The following is a 21,744-nucleotide window of genomic DNA, read 5'->3' on the forward strand; positions in this document are numbered from 1 at the left end:
TGTGACTTAAAAACAGAAGAAGAACACTGACAAAAAGCATTAAAAACAAAACCAAAATAAGACTGTATTGGTAAACACCTAAATTTTTGTAAGAAAATTTAAAAATTAAAAAAAGCAACAAAGGAACTTTCTATCTTCTATGGCTCACATCTTTTGCTCCTCCCTGATTGTCAGGTGGGAAATGGGTAGAGGTGGTGTCCATAGGGGGCTCAGCTCCTAGGCCCCAGGAGTGTTTCCACACATGAACTCCCAGGCTCCTGTGATCCCCTTTCTACACACTCAGAGGAGAGGGCTTGCTCCTGGGTGGTTAACTGGGACCTGGGTCCCAGGGTGGTGTCCTGGCCAGAGGTTCGTCTACATGCAGGTGGGCTCAGCCAGGATGGGGTGAGGGGGGTGGGGTGGGTAGAAGAATCCCTAAGGAGCCTCTGAGGGAGCCAGAGGGCCAGGGTTGGTTTAGGCAGCTGTGGATTTAGAGAGATGCAAACTAATTCTACTTCATTACTTGCTAGCTGGGCAATCTATAAATGCCAGAGTTGGTCTGAGCCCACTCTTCCATAAACAAGGCCAGGAAGGACTGGGCAAGTTGCTTCTACTCACTGCCACCCAGGGACCCCAAGGGGCCAGGTGCCAGAGACTACACCCTGCACTGTGGTGGGGCCCCATGTCTACCTTTCCCTAGTATCTGCTTGGTCAGAAATGGACACAGAGGCTGACCAAGTGCCCTGTTCCAGTTTCCCGGGACAGTCTCCAGACGGGGGCTCACCCAGTCACCAGATGGGGGCTACGGACATTCCTATGGGGATGCAACAGGTACCCTCAGCCTGGCCAAGTGCCCTGTTCCAGTTTCCCGGGACAGTCTCCAGATGGGGGCTCACCCAGTCACCAGATGGGGGCTACGGACATTCCTATGGGGATGCAACAGGTACCCTCAGCCCGGCCACATGAGCCCCCAGGCCAGCATTAGCATCTAGTGAAGGGGAACACTGTGTGTGGTGCCAGAGTTGATGGCACCACAGGAGAGAAGGAGCAGGGCAGCAGTTAAAAAGAAGCACTAAGTTGATCTCTTTTATTTAAATATTTAGATTTTTAATTTCTTTTTTAGCATCTTTTAAATGTGATACTGGCATATAGGATTATTAACACTGAGCTGATGTTAGTAAAGTTGTGTTTCATTCTTTACAAGAAGGTGAAAGAATGCAGGAATCACAAGTGGATAGTTGTTGGGCACAGTGCCATCACTGAGGCATTGCTGCCACCTGGTGATGGCAAACCTGAAGGACAGACTGAGTGCACAGCCCAACAGTTTCCAAATGTTCCCAACTCGGCCCCCCCCCCCCCCCACTTCCAATGTCTGCTGAATATGTCAGTGCCTGAGGACCTGTCGATGTAAGAAACCTAATTGATCGAAAATGCTGGTGGGAGTGAGTGACACCATCACAGGCACCACCTGTTCTGATTGGTATTTACAAACGTACTTTCCAGATGTATTGCAGTGATTGTGCATGGTAAGCTGGCTGCACTTAGGGTGGACCAGTGGTGACAGCCCAGAGTCGCCGTGCAGAGGGTCCAGTGTAGGCAGGCTTTGGCCTCACAAGCCTCAAGTGTGCTACATTGAGGACAGACCCCAGAACTGCAAAAGCAGGGTTGGCGGGAGTGCATCTGTTGTGCTTTTCATAACCAGGCTTGGCAAGGGAGCCTGGAGCAGGGTGGGTGGTCAAGGCTGTGCTGGGCCATCCTGGCCCATGTAGACAGCCTTCTCGAGGCCATCCACTGCTGTCGAGTACTCCAGGTACGAGGTGAAGTGTGTGCACTCAAAGCGGCTGCTGTTGCGCACATATGCCAGGAATTCTGGTGTTCCTGGGCAGATGACGTTGTCGGCCAGCAACACTGTCCCCTTCCGTAGCAGGCCACACTCCTGCAGGGGACAGATGGTGGGAAGGGGTGAGGGTGACAGGTGCCCATTAAACCAACCACAAATGGGGAGGTAAGGTGCTCTTGGCCAGGTGGAGGCTCCACACACTGGCCTCTGTCTGGCCTGGAGTCAGCTCCTGGCATGAGGGTCTCCCCACTGCCTTCCATCTCCTCCCTGGCAGCAGCCACTCCAAGAAAGGGCTGTGCTGAGCACAAATCCTGCCTCCAGAATGTGGCTCTGTGAGGGCGAATCTTTTGCTCTTTGTTAGGTCCTGCATCCCCAGCCCCTAAAACAACATGTGGCACGCACAGTGGCTAATGCTAGCTGGATGAGTAAATGGAGGAGGCAGTGGAGCCAGGATTCAGGCCACAGGACTGATTCAAGGCTAGTGGGGCCCTCAGTCACCCAGTGCCAGGAACACATGGTTCTTCCAGGTGAGATGCCTGGTGCCCAGCGCACGGGCTGCTGTGCACTGTCACTGGAGGTCCTAACGCCTGACGAGGGTGACCCTGGAGGGATGGGGGTGGAGGCAGGGCAGACATCCCCACCAAGAAGCCTGCCCCTTGGGGGTTTGCCCTGGACATCCCCAAACTCTGGCATTTGAACACCCTATCTCTACCAATGCCTGGGCCTGGGCTCTACAGAAGGAAGAAGCAGCAGCTGGACCCAGCCAGGATGGTGAGCTGGGGGTGGAGCTGCCTAGAATATAGGAAACAATAGAAAAAAACTTTGAGAGGAAATGGTTGCCTGTGGAAGAGGGTCAGACCAGGGCAATGGGTCACACCAGTTGCCTTGTCCTAGATTTAACTTTGGAAGCATGGAGCTTCTTTTTCACACGATCATAAAATTAAAAAAAAAAAAAAAAAAAAAAAAAGCAATGCCAAACATCAGAAGCAAAATCAAAGTGACCCCAGGAGTGTCTCAAATTGCCAGCAGGACCACACATAATGGGCATCTCTAAGTGATTTTAAAACATGGGGATTTAACTCTGTACCCCTCCAGGGATGTGCCCTAGGACAGAGTCTTACAAGGGTCTCAGTTCTGGTGGTGACCACAGTCACTTTCAGCCTGTGGGCTGTGGGGGAAGCCAAGGGTCCTCTGGCCAGAGTGGAAAACACAGCTGTGAGGTCAGTGAGGCTAGGGACAATCCATGAGCCAGAATTTAAACAGAAAGTACCACTGTGAAGCATGGGGCGTTTTCTCTTCTAAAAAGAAAACTCCCTAGCAATCTTGGCCAGAAAAACCTAAAACAGCTATCCGGGAGAAGGCACCCTGGCCCAGGCCCTAGAAGGGGAGCTGAGGTCTCCGGCGGGAAATGGACAAGGTGAGCCAGGAGTAGGGCTCTGAGCCTCATATGTGGGGTCGAGCTGCTCGGGAGCTGACTTCAGTAGGCACTGCTGGCCCCAGCTGGGACAAGTCATCAGACACTAAAAACCGAGCTGACCATGAAAGAAGGAATGAAAGGAAGAAGCTTTGGACGTGTTTGGAGGGTGCTGGGGCCTACCCATCCTTGAAGAAACTGGTCAGAAGGGAGAGAATGGCAGCACTTACCCCACCTTTCACCACACATCACGCCTCCTGATGGAGGACACAGACCCCCTGGAGAAGCCCACCCCGTCTGAGCAAACCTGAGCAAACCTGCTGGGAGGGAACAGCCCTCAGAGGACCAGGTAGCCTGTACTTGAGGTGCTTTTAAACTCTGTGGTTCCTTTTCCACTGGGTGTGTGCCAGGCTTAGTGACTGTCTTGTAACAAAGAGAAGGAGGCAGAAGTGGCAGTGTATGCCTTCAGAGACGGTTATACAAGGCATGATGGCTCCCTTATTGCTCCTTCCGTCTCTGTCACCCATTCCTGGCTGTGGGGAAAGCCAGCCGCCATGTTGTGAGGACACTCAAGCTGCCCTGTGGAGAGCCCGTGTGACATGGCAGTGGGGCCTCCTCAGAGCAGCCAGCAGCCCCAGGCTGACCCAGCATAAACCAAGGGCCCGCAGAGCCCAGCTGCAGGGCTTCAGAATGTGTGTTTAAAAAAGTAGTCATTCCCAATTCATGACTTCTTTTCTTTTGAGATAATTACCAGCTTTGAACAAGCAGCACTGAGAAAACTATTAGTTTCCTAGTTTCTAAATGGCAATATTTGCTACTTTTCTATAAATGCAGGCCCTTGTAATTATCACATACACCAAAGCTGCTGAAATCCCTTCCCCAATCCCTGTGCAGGCCCAGCTGGGTTGGCTGCCTGGCCTCTGCCCTCCACACCAGATTTCCAGGTTCACACCCCTGGCCTGGAGCTGGGCCTCCACCAGGCAGCTGTGGGGAGCTGTGCTCCCCACAGCTGCCTGGTTCCTGGGCCTTGGGTCTTCTTGACATCCCTCCACTGACCACCTATCTCAGCCAATGCAGGTGACCGGTCCAACTTCTAGCCCATGGATCCCCTCCCCACTCTCAGCCCTTCCCTGAGGTTTCCAGGTCTCTGCACCACCCTCTCTATAGCCATCTCTCCCCACTATCCCCAACAGGGATCTTTCCTGAGGATAGATCTAACCTTGTTCTCACCTGCTTAAAGCCCCTCATGTCCCCACCCTGTGTGGCATTCAAGGCCCTCCACACATGGCTCTGGCCCACATTCCCAGAACATCCTGTGCCCTCATAGCCCCCAGGCCAGGGCTGGTTCCTTCCTGCTGCATCCAGGCACCTGGCCCTCCATGCCTGCTCCAGAACCACTCACTGTGTGCAAGGTCCTGCCCAGCCTTCAGCCGTGGCTCCAATGGCCATGCATACCATGCTCATGGCCTCTCTTCCCTGGGCCGAGTGACCAGCCCCTGTGCGAGCTGAGATGGGTTAGCATGACACAGACAACATGGGACCCTTCCATGCTGGCCTCCAGGTGGGGAGGCCGTGGTGGGGCAAAACCTCCCCAGTTCTCAGTGGAGGGCCAAGTAGCCACTAAGTGTGATCTTGACTGCCCAGTTGGGACAGACAAGGTAGCGGTCATCAATATTAAGCTTCGTGGGTCAGCTCATTAACAGCCCATCCAGGGTTCTACCTGGGGATGAGGCAGCCTCCCTAGTCACCACTTTGGGGCTGGCCAAGCAGCAGCGTTAAGGGCTGGTATGGGATGGGGTATGAGGATGGTGAGATAGGGGTGCAGGGGGATGCACAATAAGGAGCCTTTGGGGAAAATGGGCAGGAGATGCCCTGTTAGTGTTCGCCCCTCCCTGCCGCCCCTGCACAGGCTACCTAGCGGGCCTAGCCGAGCCTTTTTGCCCAGAACCACCTTCCTCCCATCTCCACACCACCCCTGGGGCTTCCTCTGGCCCTCCATGCTCCGTGACCTCAGGTGGGCCTGCCCAAATCACCTGTGCCACCAGGGCCACCTGGGGCGGCCCCTGCACCAGCCACCAACACTGAGGCCCATGTGAACCAGGTGGGTGCAGAGCTCACCTCCAGGAGAAGAGTGTCTGGCAGGTACCGGTCCTTCCAGTGGTCAAGGAAGACCATGTCTAGCATGTCCACATCGTATTTCTTCTTCAGCTGGGGGATGATGTCCTGGGATGGCCCGGCCACAACGGTTACCTGGAACGGCACTCTGTTGGTGTCCACACCCAAATGGGACAGGCTACCCTTCCTGCACACTCAAATGTCCTTACCAATCTTCTCTGGGGTTCTGGGGAGATAAGTCTCCACTCTACCCCCTTCCCTCCAAGGACAGCCTGGGAGTTTCCTGCTCTGTGGAGTGGGGTGGCAAGACCTCCCTCACAGAGCTGCTGGGGGTTCCGTGAAGCCTGGCCTAGGAGGTGCCATGAGGCCAGGCACAACAGGATAAATGTGGCCTTGAACTGCATTGGGGCGACCCAAACCTTTCCCCTCCCCCCTTGCACCTGACCCCTGGTGTCTCAGTGTCCACATTTATCACCCTGGGGCAGCAACACACCCTGTCCTGCAGGCCTGCAAAGTCCAGCATCTGCTGGGTGATGGCGGCGTAGTCAGGGTTGAGCTCAATGGTGAGCAGTCGGGCCCCGGGCTCCAGCAGGCGGGCCATGCGCACGGCTGAGTAGCCGCAGTAGGCCCCCAGCTCTAGCAGCACCGATGGGCGCTGCTCCCGCACCACTGCATCCAAGATCTGGCCTGCGGGGCAGATGAGAGGGTGAGCACGGGCAGAGGGAAGTGACCCACTCCTGGTCTTGGACCTGCTCATTCCAAACTGAGCATCAGTCCCTACAGATGCCTGCCTCCCCTGTTCCCCTTGTCCCACTAAACACACTCTCCAAACTCCCAGGGTCCCTCAGGCCTCTGGGTCTCAGCACACTCTGGTCCCTCTCTTTCAGATGATTCTTGGCTGACCCCAACTCGTCCTAAACGAGAGCTGCCCTCTGTAGAAGCCCTCACCCCACCCTGCCCATGAGGGCCCAACTCCCAGGAGTGCAGCACAGCACATGCCTGTGCCCCAGACTGGAGTCCAAAGGTCAGGAGGGGGCCCTGGTGCCTGCGCTGGGCAGAGTCCAAGGAGCTCTGTACACCCTCATGACCAGCAGGGACAGCCAGGAACCCACTGCCTGCCTTGCACCCTCACCCAGCTCCATCAGACGGCATGCCAGTGCCAGGCCTACCACCAACTCGTAGGTGAGTAGGTATGGGGCAAGGAAGGGTCCCAGGCAGTTTATCAAATGTCCCTCCTTCCCCACGAGGACAGCGATGTGGGTGTTGGGGTCTCTGCACAGCCTTTGCCCCTGGCCGAGGAAGGTGGGTGATCAGCTCCAGCCTCCAGGCTCCAGACAAGCCCCTACCCCAGCATCCAGAAACAGGGTGATAACAGGCCTCTCCTTTACAGGCTGTGCTGCTCCATCGGGGATCTCCATTCCCAGGCCCGCTACCTGCAGGCTGGGCTTGCCTACCTTTCTTGTCACCCACATTCATAGCCCACTCCTTCTGTAAACAGTAGGTATCGATGGCCTCCAGCACACTTTGTGGGTCCCCGGCCACCGCATGCTGCAGCACATGACGCAGGATGCGCTGCTCCTTGGTGTCGCCCATGAACAGGTTGTAGAGGGGCTGCAGGACGAACTCATTCCAGCAGATAAGGAGAAAGCCCGAGTAGGAGTGGCACAGCAGCAGCACCAGCAGCACCAGGCCCAATGAGAAGGCTGCCAACAGCAGGGGTGGGGCCTCCAGCATCTGAGAAGGGGTAGGGATAGGGTGGAGTGAGAAAGAGGGGGGAGAAGGGGCAGGGCAGAGAGCCAGGCGGGAGGCAGCGGGCTTCAGTGCCTTGTGGCTAGCCTGGAAGCCCTGCAGCCAGCTCTGGAGCTCAAACCACCCTGGCGTTAACTGCAGACCTGCCCCTCCTGGCTTCCTCACACTCTCCTCAGTTTGGGGGTGCTGCCAATGCTGATGGGGGCCCAGGGTTCAAGAAGCTAGCTATGAGTCCCAGTTGCCTGGCTCATCTCAACATCAGGGGAATGCAGACCTTTCTGCCCCCAAACAGCTTCCTGCCCCCAGGGCTGTGCCATCAGGTGCACAGAGTAGGTATGTCTGGCTGTCCTGCCTGGGGACCTGCTGATCACAGCTCTCCTCCCTGGGTGCTTTCCCAGACAGCCTGGGTCAGCTGCTGCTCTGACAGAGGTGGGCACAGGGGAGGCTCTGTCCTGTGTGCAGCCCCCTTGGGTGCTCACACCAGGAACAGTCCAGGAGGTTTGTGTGGCCCTTTAAGTGAGTTCTCAGGTAAGAATACAGGCGGTCCCCAGGCCAGGCACTCAGGGCATAGACTCACTCACCACTTCCCTCAGGGATGGCCACACGTCATGTGTCTGTCCCAGAATGAAGGCCAGTCCTGCCTCCTATACCATAGGTAAGCGAGACATGCCAGCTCTATCAGACAACTAACGACAAGTGTGGCACAACCTCCCCTGGCAAGCCACCCTTTAGTCACGTAGCTCAGAACCCAGTCAGGTGGGGCCCTGGAGATACAGACAAGGCTGAGCCACTCAGCCCTGGGTTCCTCATTAGCACAGAGCAGAGTTCAAGATATTCAGGGTAGATGCTGAGATTTCAGGCTAGACCCCTTATAAAATGGTTAAGGACAAAATAAAGAGGAACACGGAAGCCTCTGTTGGGGCCCATGGTTGCCACAGATTATTCACAGGAAAGGCTTGCTGAACCACAGCCACCACCATACAGGACTCTGCACTCCCAGAAGCTCCCATTTGGAAAGGCACATCAGGGAGAGCAGGCAGACTGAGGGCCTCAGTGGGAAGAGTACTTTGAGGACCGTTGAGGGCTCCAAACCCCCACACCTTGGACCATGAGGAGACAGTGGTGGCTTGGAGAACAGGGCAGAGGATGAACAGGAAGCTGAGACTCTGCCCCAGGTGAGTGTAGACACCCAGATGCCGGTGGTATAGGCCATGTGGCCTATTTACACAAAGCAGAGTGGATGTATTCGCAACAGGTCGGAGTATGCACATGCAGTGGCCCCGGTTCCTTGGCCCACACTTGCTCTTCTGCTCCCAGTGCTACCCTGACCTTCAGAGTCACTCTCATAGCCGGCTCCTGCCCTCCATGCCGATTGAGGGGTCTGTGTGCTCCTTCTCTGAGCTCAGCAGCAAGACAGATAACATTTGTGCAGAATTCGTTTGCCTTTAGATAAACACCAACAGAAACTGTAGCCTAAAAATGACCAGGGTCCAGATATCTGGGCCCCTTCCCAAAGGCCAGCCCTGCCCACCAGGGCAGCACTTCACTTTTCCATCCTCTGAGAGCAAAAGGCCCCAAAGAGGTAGTGAGATGTCCCCTGCAGTGTCACCCGGCCAGGGACACCAGGGAGAGTCTCCCTGGTCCTCATCAGCACTGCCCTGCAAGTTATGACAGGATGTGCATCTGTCCCTTATGAAAAGCAGGAGAAATGAATGAACCACTTTGCTTAAGCCATATTTCCCCAGGAAAATAACTATAAATTTGGAAATGACATAGAAGACCAAGAGTGAGTTACAAAGAACACATACAAATCAATGAGAAAAAGATGATCCAAAGAGAAAAAGGGGCCAAGAGGGCAAATACACAGATTACACCAGAAGGCCCAAAGTCCAGAGCAGGTATGGCAAGTCTTGGCACCACAGTGGGGTGCCCCTGCCTGCGGTGTGCCCTGGGTCCCACCATGCCAGAAAGTGTGAATCGGGTATTCTGTCTGCCATAGCTCCAGGGGCCACCCTGGGAAAGGGCTCCCGCAGGGCAGCATGCACCATAACCCAGGAGGCAGATGAGCGGACACAGGGTGGGGGGTGGGTACAGTGGATAAGGGCAGAGTTTCTCTTTTCTAGGGCACAGATGACAGGGAATGATGAGGGGAGGCCCATGGAGCCTGAAGGAGCCAGAACTTTCCACTGCTCAGGATTTCCTAACCACACATCTGTGTTTGTTAGCATTACTATTAATACCCGTAGTAGTGTTTGGGTGATGATATAATGCGTCATGTTGTTTTATTCTCTGTATTTAAAAAAATATCCAATAAAGGTTGGAAATATATATCAAAAATAAGAAGTAATATTCCACTTAAATAATCAATTACTTGCTGGACCCTGGAGTCATAAACTATAAATTTCAATCTCCATAATACTTGAATTCTGTTAAAAATTTGGCTTTTAGGGGCGCCTGGGTGGCTCAGTCGGTTAAGCGTCCGACTTCAGCTCAGGTCACGATCTCACGGTCCGTGAGTTCGAGCCCCGCGTCGGGCCCTGGGCTGATGGCTCAGAGCCTGGAGCCTGCTTCGGATTCTGTGTCTCCCTCTCTCTCTGCCCCTCCCCCGTTCATGCTCTGTCTCTCTCTGTCTCAAAAATAAATAAACGTTAAAAATTTTTTTTTTTTTTTAATTTGGCTTTTAAGTCTCTAATCTCTAGGTCTGTCTGTTCATAACTTTGCACAGCACTGTGCTCCTTAGGGCTGACAGGAGGGCACAGGGAGGGGCCACACCTGAAGGGAGGCTCGGCTTTGACCTTGAGTCCTGGTTACCTAACAGACATGCAGACAGAAAGCACAATGATGGGACTTTAAACCACCACAAGGGGAGGAGGGATCATCAGGAGGATAAAGGAAACTCAACCCTGGCCAAAAGGCCAGGGTATGGAAGCCAAATGGCATGCTCAGATCCTCTCTGTTTTATGTATGTTCAGACAGGCCATAAGGTAAGTTTTGAAGTGGCTCACTGAGCACAGTTTCATACATGCTTTCTTGACTACATTGAGGGTTGGAGGCAAAACTTCAATGCAAGATCCTGGGATTCCTATCTCTCATGGCTGTTGACCTCAGGGCAGTGGTGGGCAAAGAAAAGCTGCTCATGGGCTTCAGTGTTTCACTGAAGAAGCTTTATAAGGCCTCCACAGATGATACATTTAGTATCATGAGGGCATGAAAGAAATGAAGACATAAATTAACAAAAATACATCCCATGTTCATGGACTGCAAGATTTGGTATTGTTAAGATGTCAATACCACCCAAAGTCATCTACAGATACAATGCAATTCCTATCAAAATTCCAATGGCATTTTTCGCAAGAATAGAAAAATCCATTTGAAAGATCATTTGGAATCTGAATAGCCAAAACAATTGTGAGAAAGAATAAAGTTGGAGGACTCATACTTCCTAATTTCAAACTTATTACAGAGCTATGGTAATTAAGGCAGCGTGGTACTAGCACAAGATAAACATATAGACTGACAGAACAGAACTGAGGCCAGAAACAGACACTCATATCTATAATCAAATTATTTCCTTCTTTCCTTAACTTCCCTTCCCTTCCCTTCCCTTCCCTTCCCTTCCCTTCCCTTCCCTTCCCTTTCCATTCCTTTCCTTTGTAAGAGAGAGCAAGAGCATGAGTTGGGGAGGGGCGGGGGGGGGGGGGGAGAGAGAATCTTAAGCAGACTTCAGGCCTAGCACAGAGGCCGATGAAGGGATCAATCTCACAACTGAAAGATCATGACCTTAGTTGAAATCAAGAGTTGGAAGCATAACTGATTGAGCCACTCAGGTGCCATGATCAAATGATTTGGTAACAAGAGTGCCAGGATCACTCAATGGGAAAGAACAGTCTTTCTAACAAATGGTTCTGGGACAAGTAAATTCCCCTACAAAAGAATGAAGTTGGACTCTTACCACACACCACATACAAAAATTAACTGAAAATCAATCAAAGACTTGACTTTCAGAGCTAAAACTATAAAAGTCTTAGAAGAAAATATAGGAGTAAATCTTCATGACCGTGGATTTGGCAATGGATTCTTAGATATGGCTTCAAAAACACAGGTAACAAAAGAAAAAAAATTGAATTTCATTAAACTTAAAAGCATCAAAGGACACTATCAAGAGAACCAAAGGACAACCCATAGAATGGGAGGAAATATTTGCAAATCATGAATTCCTACAATGCAACAACAAAAAGACAACCCAATTAGAAAATGGACAAAGGTCTTGAATAGACATTTCTCCAAAGATCCACAAATGACCAGTAAGCATATGGAAAGATACCCAACATCATTATTCATGGCAATGCAAATTGAAACCACATGAGATACTACTTCATACTACCCATTGGGATGGCTATTTTCTTTTCTATTGTTTTTTATCTTTTTTTTTTTAAGTTTATTTATTTACTTGGGGAAAGAGACAGAATGTGCACACACAAGCGGGAGAGGGGCAGAGAGGAGAGACAGCATCTCAAGTAGGCTCTGTGCCATCAGCGCTGAGCCCGAAACAAGGCTTGAACTCATGAACTGTGAGATCATGATCTGAGCTGCGATCAAGAGTCAGACACTTAACCGACTGTGCCAATCTGGCACCCCAGGATAGCTATTTAAAAAAAAAAATTCTTCTTCTTTTTTTTTTTTTTTAAACGGAAAATAGCAGGAGCACCTCGGTGGTTCAGTCAGTTAAGCGTCCGACTCTTGATTTCAGCTCAGGTCATGATCTCATGGTCCTGGGATTGAGCCCTGTGTCAGGCTCTGCGCTGAGTGTGGAGTCTGCTTAGGATTCTCTCTCTCCCTCCCCCTGCTCCTCTCCCACTTGCGTGTGCTCTCTCACTCTCCCCCTAAAAATCTATACATATGGGGGCGCCTGGGTGGCTCAGTCAGTTAAGCGTCTGACTTCGGCTCAGGTCATGATCTCACAGTCCGTGAGTTTGAGCCCTGTGTCAGGCTCTGTGCTGACAGCTCAGAGCCTGGGGCCAGCTTTGGATACCGTGTACCCCCCTCTCTCTGCCCCTTCCCCACTCATGCTCTGTCTCACTCTGTCTCTCAAAACTAAATAAATGTTAAAAAAAATTTTTTTAAAGATATGTGTGTGTGTGTGTGTGTGTTTGTGTGTGTAAAATAACAAACGTTGGTGAGGATGTGGGAAAACTGGAACACTTGTGCACTGCTGACAGCAATGTAAAATGGTGCAGCTGCTGTGGAAAACAGTTTGGTGGCTCCTCAAAAAGTTAAATATAGAATTACCATATGACCACCTATTCAACTCCTGGGTACATACGCAAAAGAACCGAAAGCAGGGACTTGAACCGATATTTGCATACCAATATTCATAGAGGCATTATTCAAAACAGCCCATCTATCAACAGACGAATGGATAAGCAAAATGTGGTGTGTCTGTACAATGGATTAGTACTTCGTCATTAAAATGAATGAGACAATGATTCATGCTGCTACATGGATGGATGAACCTCGGAAGACATCATGCTATGTAAAAAAAAAAGACAGAAAAGGGTAGACACTGTATGATTCCACTTCATGGAATAAGTAGAAAAAGCAAATCCATAGAGACAGAAAGTAGAATAGAAGCTGCTGGGGGCTGGGGGGGGGGGGGGGAGGGGGAGGGGGAAATGTTGAATGAGTAAAGGGTTTGTGTTTTGGGGGGATGAAAAAGCTCTGGAAATGGTGACGATGGGTACACAAGATGAATGTAGTTAATACCGCTGAATTGTATAACTGTAGCATTGAAAAGGTTAAAATGGCAAATTTTGACTTCTGTATGTTTTACTACAGTCCAAAGAAAACAGTGGAAGACAAAACCGGCAACCCTGTTTGTGGCCCTCCCTGTTCCAAAAAAGGAATAGGGACGTGCCATTCCCCAGTAAGGAAGCAAGATCCAGAGAAACAACTGTTGCTCTCATCTCCCTGGGGCACCCAGGCACTCAGGAGTCTGTCTCCACCCTCCAGCTGTCTGCCCCTGGGGGGGGGGGGGGGGCGGGGGGGAGTGTAGCGGGTGGGGAGCTGCATAGACACCAGGGAGGGACGCCTGCCTCTACACTCGGGGTCCTTGGAGCCCGGGGAAGGGGCCTTCCTATCACAGCAGAGTCCGCTTGCCCTGTGTACTTCCTTCCAACGGGCCCACAGTGTATATGCAGCATCCCTCTCTTAGACCTCTTTCCCCAGATGTCAAAAATAACACCCACCCCCCAACCTTCCTTATTATGGCCAAGCCACACTTGGCCACTTGCCGCAAGGCCAGCCCTACAGGACAGAGCCCAAGATCCCGTTCTGCCTGGGAACTGGGGAAGCTCTGGCAGCTCATGGGCACTATCAGCAAGCCCCAGCAACTGTGTGGTTTCAGCCCTGCCCCTGGTGCAAGCTGAACACGGACTCCCCATTTCACTCTTCAAAGGTTGGATGGCAGCACCCACAGGGACCTTTGTCCCATCTCTGGTCTGCTGCTCACTGCTCACTAGTCTGGTAGCGATTCGGACTCCTGATCCAGTGCTCCCAACAAATGTCCATTACAGCAGTGAGGACAGGTTTTGATTCTATGATTCTGAATATACTCTGGAGGGTGGGTGGGAGGAGCTTCCAGAAGGTAGCTCCTGGGCTGGAAGTCCTTCCTGGCTTCTGGGGAGACCTTTTTGTCTCTCTGGTTGATCCTGCTCCTCCTATAGGAGCTTCTCAGTAGATTGAAACCCCCTTCTTCTTCTTCTTTTTTTTTTTTTAACGTTATTTATTTATTTTGAGAGAGACAGCACGCACGTGAGGAGAGGGAGGGGCAGAGAGGAGGAGAGAATCCCAAGCAGGCTCTGCTGACAGCGCAGAGCCCGATGTGGGGCAAACCATGAGATTATGACCTGAGCCGAAATCAAGAGTCGGGACGCTTAACTGACTGAGCCACCCAGGTGCCCCCTGAAACCCCCTTCTTGCACCCCTGCTGACAATATGCCACCATGGTGCTAATTCTGTCTGTTTCCTTTCCTGTTGGCATGACTTTACTAAGGATAATTTGGAACTTCAATGGCTTCCGTGGGAAACTGCTGATCTCCCCTAGTGGCTCCTCTGAGACCTCTCCCTTCCATCCACTCTTCTCCTCCTTCCTAGCTTACCACCTTTGCTCCCCCTCCAGCAACCTTACATCCTCTGATATGACCCCTGCAAGCCCCTCCCTCCTCCTCCCAGTCCACCCTGCCATACCTTCCCCTTCCCTCCAGCCCCTCAGCTCCCATAGTCACTAGCATGTAGACCCCCTGCCCCACTGGGGGCTCTCAAAGGACTCAGGGCTTGCTGAGTAACTCACTGAGTAACTCACAGGGCTTGCTGAGTAACAAAGTAACTCACTGGGGTTGAAAAAAAAAAAAGCAAAATGGAAACAAACATTTAGTCCATGGCCTCCATAAGATTATATATCAGGGCAAAAAGATCTTAAAGGCCTCCTCCGTGAACACTGGTGAAAAGCTTTAGCCTTCCTATTGAACAGGTAACTAACCTGCTCTATCTGCCAGAAACATAAGGTCCAACTCTTATATAAACTAGTGAGTTTGGTATAATTGTATTTATGCCTGATGCATGGCTAAAAGTTTTAAATGAAAACCATGAGATCTCTATTTGAATCTGTATGTTTATGTATGTAAGTATGTATGTATGTCCATACATGTGTGTATGTATGTATGGTATTTCTCTACCTCCAGGTGATATTACCAAATTAATTTATAAAATCCCTTAAAGTAGTTCTATCCTAATTGGCTTAGAGAAAAATAAGTACTTACATAAACTAAATCTTCCCCAAAACTCTCAGAAATATAAGAACCAACTCAACTGTTTCTCAAGTTAACATAATTTGAGTAATCTATGACAGAAGACTGGCTTAATATTGTTGATTTAATGAAACAGGTGTATCTTTAGTGTTATCAATATTAAATGGATGCAAACATATATATTTTTTTAAGATTTTATTTTTAAGTAATCTCTATATGCAGCGTGGGGCTCGAACCCCCAACACCGAGATCAAGAGTCACCAACTGAGCCAGTCAGGTGTCTCACAAACATACATTTTTACTCCACTTGGTTTCCTAGTCAAATAAGCTAATATTCTATCTACTCAAAGTTTAGGATTGTACAAATGATAAATCTGATTTTCATCAAACTAAGTCCCTATTCTGACAAACTTTATTTTAACAATTATTGTGCTTTATAATATATCTGCCTAGGAGCACCTGGCTGACACATTTGGTAGAGCATGTGACTCTTGATCTTGGAGTCATGAGTTCAAGCCCCATGCTGGGGACAGAGATTGCTTAAAAAAAAAAAAAAAAAAAAAAATATATATATATATATATATATATGTACATACATATATACAACATATGGCTAAAATTATATATATATATATATATATATATATATATATATACGCACACACACATATATATATGTACACACATGGCTAAGACGTTACTTTAAAAAATATATATATATAGCTAAAAAATATATATACATACACACACATATATATGTATCTGCCTAAAAACTGTCTCCAAAATCTTTCTGGTAATTTGTAACCTTAGAGTTTTGCCAAGTTAGGTTACATAATACATATTCTTTGACTATCTAAATAATTTTTACATAAGATAAAGTGCTGGAACATTCATTATTAATTATAGTTTAAGTTTTATACTCTTGACTTCTTGTTTTTATATGGTACAGAAGGCTAATGACATTTGGGTCCGTTAATAAGTCTGTTCTTCTTGCCACATTAAAAAAATTTGTACTATTCAGAGTATATACCTCTACAGATTACAAAATGGCATATTCATAAAATTTGTTAATCTGTTACAGAATACCAGTGTATGGCTGACAATTCACAATTATCTACTTCCTTTCTTTATCTATAAAATAAATGTTGCAAATGGCTAAAAATTATAATCATTTTATGAAAATAAAACAACTACTAGAAACAAAAAGAGTGAAGGGAAACAACTTGTAAACAAAGAATGTGAGAAAAATAGGATGTGTTTCACATGAAAAGTATGCAAAGAATGTATAATTTGTTTTTGTTAAGGAAAGAATAGTGATTTTGTCCTGGAGTTACATTTTCAAAAGGGGAAAGTATAGGACAAAAACCTGAATGGATATAGAAAGTTGTATAAAGTTTGTGGTAAAAGGAATTTTATGTTATGAGATCCAAGCTGGCTAAGATTAAATGGATTCATATATAATTTTTGAAATGAGCTTTACTATCAATAACATCCTCATGCAAAACTAGAGTTTGGTTTTCTTTCTGCTAAAACAACAAAACTTCTTGAATCACTGGTCTGCTTTTAATGAGAAATTGTAAAAGGCTTTTCTTTACCCTTTGAGTAATCTTTACCAATCTTTACCTTTTGAGGAAATAAAGATCCTCTATGTTATCAAAATAATTTCCTGTGTTTTGTGTTATTACCATGTTCTTGATTACTTAAGAGAACCTGGTCTTCTCACTATCCAAAGAGCCAAGTTTTGTTTTGGTTTTGTTTTTGTTTTTACAATCATGTTATCTCCAATATTTACTTTTCGATTCTTTTATTGACACTTTGGTTAAGTAAATAACCAAATATTGTTTCATAGTGACCTGGGATCCTATTTAGTCAAGCATGCAAACCTTTTGACATTTTTGACAACTCTACTTTCCCCAAATCAAATTCTAAGTGATCTTCTTGATTTCAAGCTCGCTTTGGGATTTCCTAGAGGGTCTCTGGAAGATCTCAAAGGATCTGTTCTTTCACCTTGTAAAAAAGACATGTTAAACTAATTAATTTTTTTTTTAATTTTTTTTAACATTTATTTATTTTTGAGACAGAGAGAGACAGAGCATGAACGGGGGAGGGGCAGAGAGAGAGGGAGACACGGAATCGGAAGCAGGCTCCAGGCTCTGAGCCATCAGCCCAGAGCCCGACGCGGGGCTCGAATTCACGGACTGCGAGATGGTAACCTGAGTTGAAGTCAGACGCTTAACCGACTGAGCCACCCAGGCGCCCCAAACTAATTAATTTTAATTGACCTGTTGGATTTCCTGAAAGGCACTGTCAGATAAAACATGTGGCTCAACCTTCCAAAAATGATGTTTTTATGAATAGATGTTATTAATATAAGGATGTCAGAAATCATATAAAGTTCCTATAAATTTGCCAGCACCCTCAGAGACCAGGAAATGTCCTGGTATCATATTATCAGTCATAATTCCAGTTAATATGGTATGGATGTTATAGAAATGACCAAGTTTTATTATCAGTTGTGTTTTTTACTTATTTTATTTATTTATTTATTTATTTATTTATTTATTTATTTATTTAAAAAATTTTTTTAGAGAGGGGTACCTGGGTGGCTCAGTTGGTTAAGCATCTGACTTCAGCTCAGGTCATGATCTCATAGTTTGTGAGTTCAAGCCCCACATCAGGTTCTGTGCTGACAGCTCAGACAGAGCCTAGAGCCTGTTTCAGATTCTGTGTCTCCCTCTCTCTCTGCCCCTCCCCTGCTCATGCTCTGTCTCTCAAAAATAAACTTAAAAAAAAAAATTTTTTTTTAAATTTTTTTAGAGGGTGGGCACGTGAGCAGGGGAGAGGAGCAATGGGAAGGAGAGAGAAAGAATCCCAAGGCTCAAGCCCTGGGATAATAGTCTGAGCAGAAATCAAGAGTTGGAAGCTCAACTGACTGAGCCACCCAGGTGCCCCAGTGGTGGTGTTTTTACAAGGGATTCTCATCATATCTTTAACCCCTGGCCATTTAAGTCTTTGTCACCCACAGATAGTTTTTGTTTCGCTCTGCTGCTTCTGCAAAAGCATTTGCAATCAGCTACAGGCCACAGTGGTTTGTCTTCAACCAGAAGGGACTGTCTCCAAGATCCATGGTAAGGAATATGACAGGTACCTGGGGTACAGACTTCTGATGGCCTTGCTTCAGTAACTCTGAAATGTTATGGGACTGAGTAAGGCTTTCCAGAGCTCTAGTGGAGAAACTGATGGGCTCATGAAACTAACCAAGATCAAGCAGGACAAGAATTAACTACATGGAACAGAATAAACTGATAAAGGATGATTATAATTTTGTATGGCTTTAGTCTGGAATATTCTTGGCTCTTTAGTATTCTATTTTCCGGGTTCAAAAAAAAAACCACTTTTTTTTTAAGTGTATTTATTCCGAGAGAGAGAGAGAGAGATTGAGTGCATAGGTGCGTGTGCATGAGCAAGCAGGGGAGGGGTTGAAAGAGGGAGAGAGAGAGAGAATCCTAAGTAGGCTCTGCACAGTCTGCACCGAGCCCAACACAGGGCTGAAACTCACGAACTGTGAGATCATGACCTGAGCTGAAATCAAGAGTCATACACTTAACTGCCTGAAACACCCAGGTGCCCCTTCTTTTTTCTCTTAAGCTGCCCGTGAGTCGTAACACTCCAGCAAGTTAATAGTTTTGTAAACAAAACCAAAGCATTTATCTTTTTCTCCGTTTCTCCAAAAATTGGGAACTATTATTAAGTATTCTTATTTTCATGGCAATATAGTTATTTGCATAGATTCAGTAAGAACCTGTCCTCTTTGTGATAGGACATAACTTGAAAAGGCTGGTTATATAACCAAGGAATGTCATATTTGAAAATGACGCGTGGAATCAGACATGACCAGACAGTTTTGAGAAACTACAGTTGATTTTACAAGGAGGCAGTGCTTACAAAGCCCTCTTGAAAAAACCAGGCTGGTACTTGGCTTACATAAGATCCTAGCCTTACTCTCAAGGTGAGCAAGGAACATCCCTTCCTGGCAGACCCAGGAACCCTAAGGTATTTGGGGGACCTTGAGTAGAGAGGAACTCACCCAAATCTACAGGTGAACTGATAGTGAGTTCTTGTTTTGGCTTCCTAGCCTTGAAAGGCTTTTAAAATTCCAATCTGAGATTCCCCATAAAAATGTTCCACAAAGCAAACTTAACAAGGCCTATGTGGTCAATTGCCATTTTTGCTGCACTTATGTAAATAATCAGGCCAAATTTAACGAGACCAGAATGATTTTGTAAACAAAAATAATCTTTGTGTGATTATCTTTGATCAAAAAGGGAAGTGGCTGCAGAGGGAAATGTTATATCTCAATGGAAAAGAATAATACAAACTTGTGGGTTATCAGATTCTAATCCTGTTTATTGTGTTTGAGGTTTTACTATACTACCTATGAACTGGACTGCATTCTTCCATCTTACATATTTTGTCAGCCCTTACCCAACCCTCAGCTCTTCTAGATTCCTTCAGCATCTCACTACAATTCTCCAAATTGATGTTTCCAATTTTTCTCCCTTCCCTCCTGACTTGGCATCACTGAGAACTAAAACCTGACTGCCCAGACCCTTCCTGGGACTCCAGTTGTCCTGTTGCTGCCCTTTTTCCTCCAGGATCTGAAAAAGTCCCGCATGCTGAAGCATGAAGACAATTTGATATAACTCTCAAAGAGCTCATCACACAACAAATCATGTGTGCGCACCTTCATTCCTGGAGCTGCAGCTGCATGGGCCACTCAGAAGTCCATGGGAATTCCCACATCTTCCATGCTCTGCTTGGGGAAATAACCTTGACTGCGACACTGATGTCTATACTATATGACCATAAACACTCAAAACTGCAAACTGGGAAATCCACGGGATTTCCACAATGGTCCTCACTCTACAACCTAGAGATGTTAGGGGTCAATGTCTAAACTCTTCCCAACTGGCCATCTGTGGGACTCAAAAACCAGGTTTATGGTCAGCTCCAACCCTTAATCTTTGCTTTTCTTTCTGTTCCCATAGAAATGCCCCTCATTAAATGCGTGATCACTGGCACCATCCAGCAAGTATCCTCTACTAGCGATTTCCAACAGATGGTTCAACAAAAGGTGATCAAATGGAAATGGGCTTATATTATTCAGCAGAAAGAACATCTCTTCTTTCCTTTAACAAGAGGGAGAGACCTGCCAAAGACTCTTTCCTTGACCAAACTCTATCCAGGCTCCTCTGAGCCTTCTTCTCAACTAGGCCTCAACCTTGGCCTACAAAGACTTGAACAAACACTAAATAGCATCTAACAGCTCAAAGTTGCATCCTTAGGATGACCTTAGCCCCCTTAAGGTGCATGCCAGAGAAAACTCCAGGCTTCCCAAAGAAGTGACTGTTCCAACAAACACCTGAGGATAGGGCTCCATCTCCAAGTCGCTGTGGGAGCTTTCATAAGCATGACTTAGCACATCCAAATGGGTGTTACACAGACCAGCTTCCTCTTCCCACTTTTCGTAACTTCTCACTTCCCTGACTCACTCCTGCCATCCCCCTCCCCCACTCACTCACTCTTCTTTCCAAAGGCCCAGTGCCTCTGAACAAATCTGAATGGAGCTCAGCTCTTTCCCCTACTGTGGGTAGTTACTGAATAAAATCTGTCCTTACTGCTGTAACTAGTGACCAGCTGTGTTCGTCTATGGCACTTCTCTCCTCACTAGGCCCGACACTGCTCCTCAGAGCACCTCTGGGAGTTGGGAGGCAGCAGGCAGTAGGCAGTCAGGGAAGCTCAGTCCCAGGCAATTGGTCAAGAAAAGTCCCTGACTTTAAAAACTGAAAGGCTGGTATAACAGGTCCATTCTGGAGTGACTTCCTCTTTCTCAACATTCTCACATGGGGATGGGGCCACACCACCCTCACCCAGCTCTTGCTGGAGTGTTGGGCTCCAGTCATTTCCTTTCCCTCATGGCAGCCATTTCCCTGAAAGGAAAAGCCTGGAGGTACCCCAGGGGTCAATCCATCAGGCCTCCAGGGGGAAACTTGTCACTGAGCTCCTCCAGGCCTTGACACCCACAATTCTCCCACTCCCAAGTGTCTGATCCCAGCTCAAAGATCAAGTGTGACCTCTGCAAGCCCATCAAGTCAAAGCACCCCCCCCCCCCCCCGGGAGATACTCCATCTTGAGGTCTAGATCCCTATAGAAGGCCGGATCCCCTATCCTTGTCTAGAACCCTATCCCCAAGTCGGATCTTCCCGTTCCAACACAGATCTGCTACTCCCTCAACCCAGTCTGGTATCACAGCCCCTTCCGTCCAGAGATTCCCACCCAAGGTCGGATCCTTTCTCACAGGCATCCTAATTTCCCACCCCGCATCCGGAGTTCCTCACCCCAGGACAGACCCCAGATCAGATGCACCCCAGGTCCGGAGACCCCCCCCCCCGCCCCCCACCGCAGATGAGGTCCGCCCCAGGTCGAAGAAGAGCCCCCCTCCCCACCCCAGATCAGATCCACTCCAGGTCCGGAGACCCCACCCACCCGGGTCAGATCTGTCCCGGGTCCTTAGAACCCCACCCAAGGCCGGATCCCCGCGGTCCGCCAGCTCACTCACTTCGCTTTCGGCGGCGGCGGCGGCGGCGGCGTCCTTGGCCAGGCGGACCCGCCCCGGGCCGGCGCAGGCAGCGCCGCGGACAGCCCCGGGCGCCCGAGAGGCCCCGCGTGGCTATGGCGGTGATGGCGATGGCAGCTGCGCTGCGGGGACCCAGCGGGCGCTTCCGGTGGCGGACACAGGCCACGGCGGGCGGGGTGCGGGGCTCGGCACGGGGCGCAGCAGG

At 48.5% G+C, this 21,744-nt stretch overlaps 2 protein-coding genes and 1 long non-coding RNA gene across 5 annotated transcripts in view; 2 read left to right on the forward strand and 1 right to left on the reverse strand.

The window, feature by feature from the left end:
- The first annotated feature begins 697 nt into the window (after window positions 1-697).
- On the forward strand, window positions 698-1,195 carry LOC122204092. The gene is made up of 2 exons (XR_006195485.1): window positions 698-810; window positions 923-1,195. It is a non-coding gene; the product is annotated as an uncharacterized LOC122204092 (long non-coding RNA).
- COMT (catechol-O-methyltransferase) lies at window positions 1,094-21,608 on the reverse strand. The gene is made up of 5 exons (XM_042911294.1): window positions 21,522-21,608; window positions 6,803-7,082; window positions 5,842-6,035; window positions 5,352-5,483; window positions 1,094-1,915 (listed from the first exon to the last, which is right to left on the reverse strand). Exons 2-5 carry the CDS (start codon window positions 7,080-7,082, stop codon window positions 1,715-1,717), a joined length of 807 nt encoding a protein of 268 aa, XP_042767228.1. The 5' UTR covers window positions 21,522-21,608; the 3' UTR covers window positions 1,094-1,714.
- The window catches only part of TXNRD2 (thioredoxin reductase 2), a 51,659-nt gene continuing 51,456 nt past the window's right edge, over window positions 21,542-21,744 (forward strand). For all 3 annotated transcript variants that reach the window (XM_042911286.1, XM_042911291.1, XM_042911287.1), the window contains exon 1: window positions 21,542-21,743. In XM_042911286.1, the coding sequence (XP_042767220.1) occupies window positions 21,635-21,743 (109 nt within the window). In that variant the 5' untranslated portion in view covers window positions 21,542-21,634. The remainder of the gene's footprint in view (window position 21,744) is intronic.

This window comes from Panthera leo, chromosome D3, assembly GCF_018350215.1.
Source record: "Panthera leo isolate Ple1 chromosome D3, P.leo_Ple1_pat1.1, whole genome shotgun sequence".
Classification (NCBI taxonomy): domain Eukaryota; kingdom Metazoa; phylum Chordata; class Mammalia; order Carnivora; family Felidae; genus Panthera; species Panthera leo.

Excerpts from the sequence above, each read along its gene's own strand:
- COMT (XM_042911294.1), bottom strand. The coding sequence starts at position 7,082 with ATGCTGGAGGCCCCACCCCTGCTGTTGGCAGCCTTCTCATTGGGCCTG. Across the intron at positions 5,484-5,841 it reads TTGCAGGCCTGCAGGACAGG|GTAACCGTTGTGGCCGGGCC; the intron begins GTGTGTTGCTGC and ends GTGCCGTTCCAG. Across the intron at positions 1,916-5,351 it reads CAGACACTCTTCTCCTGGAG|GAGTGTGGCCTGCTACGGAA; the intron begins GTGAGCTCTGCA and ends TGTCCCCTGCAG.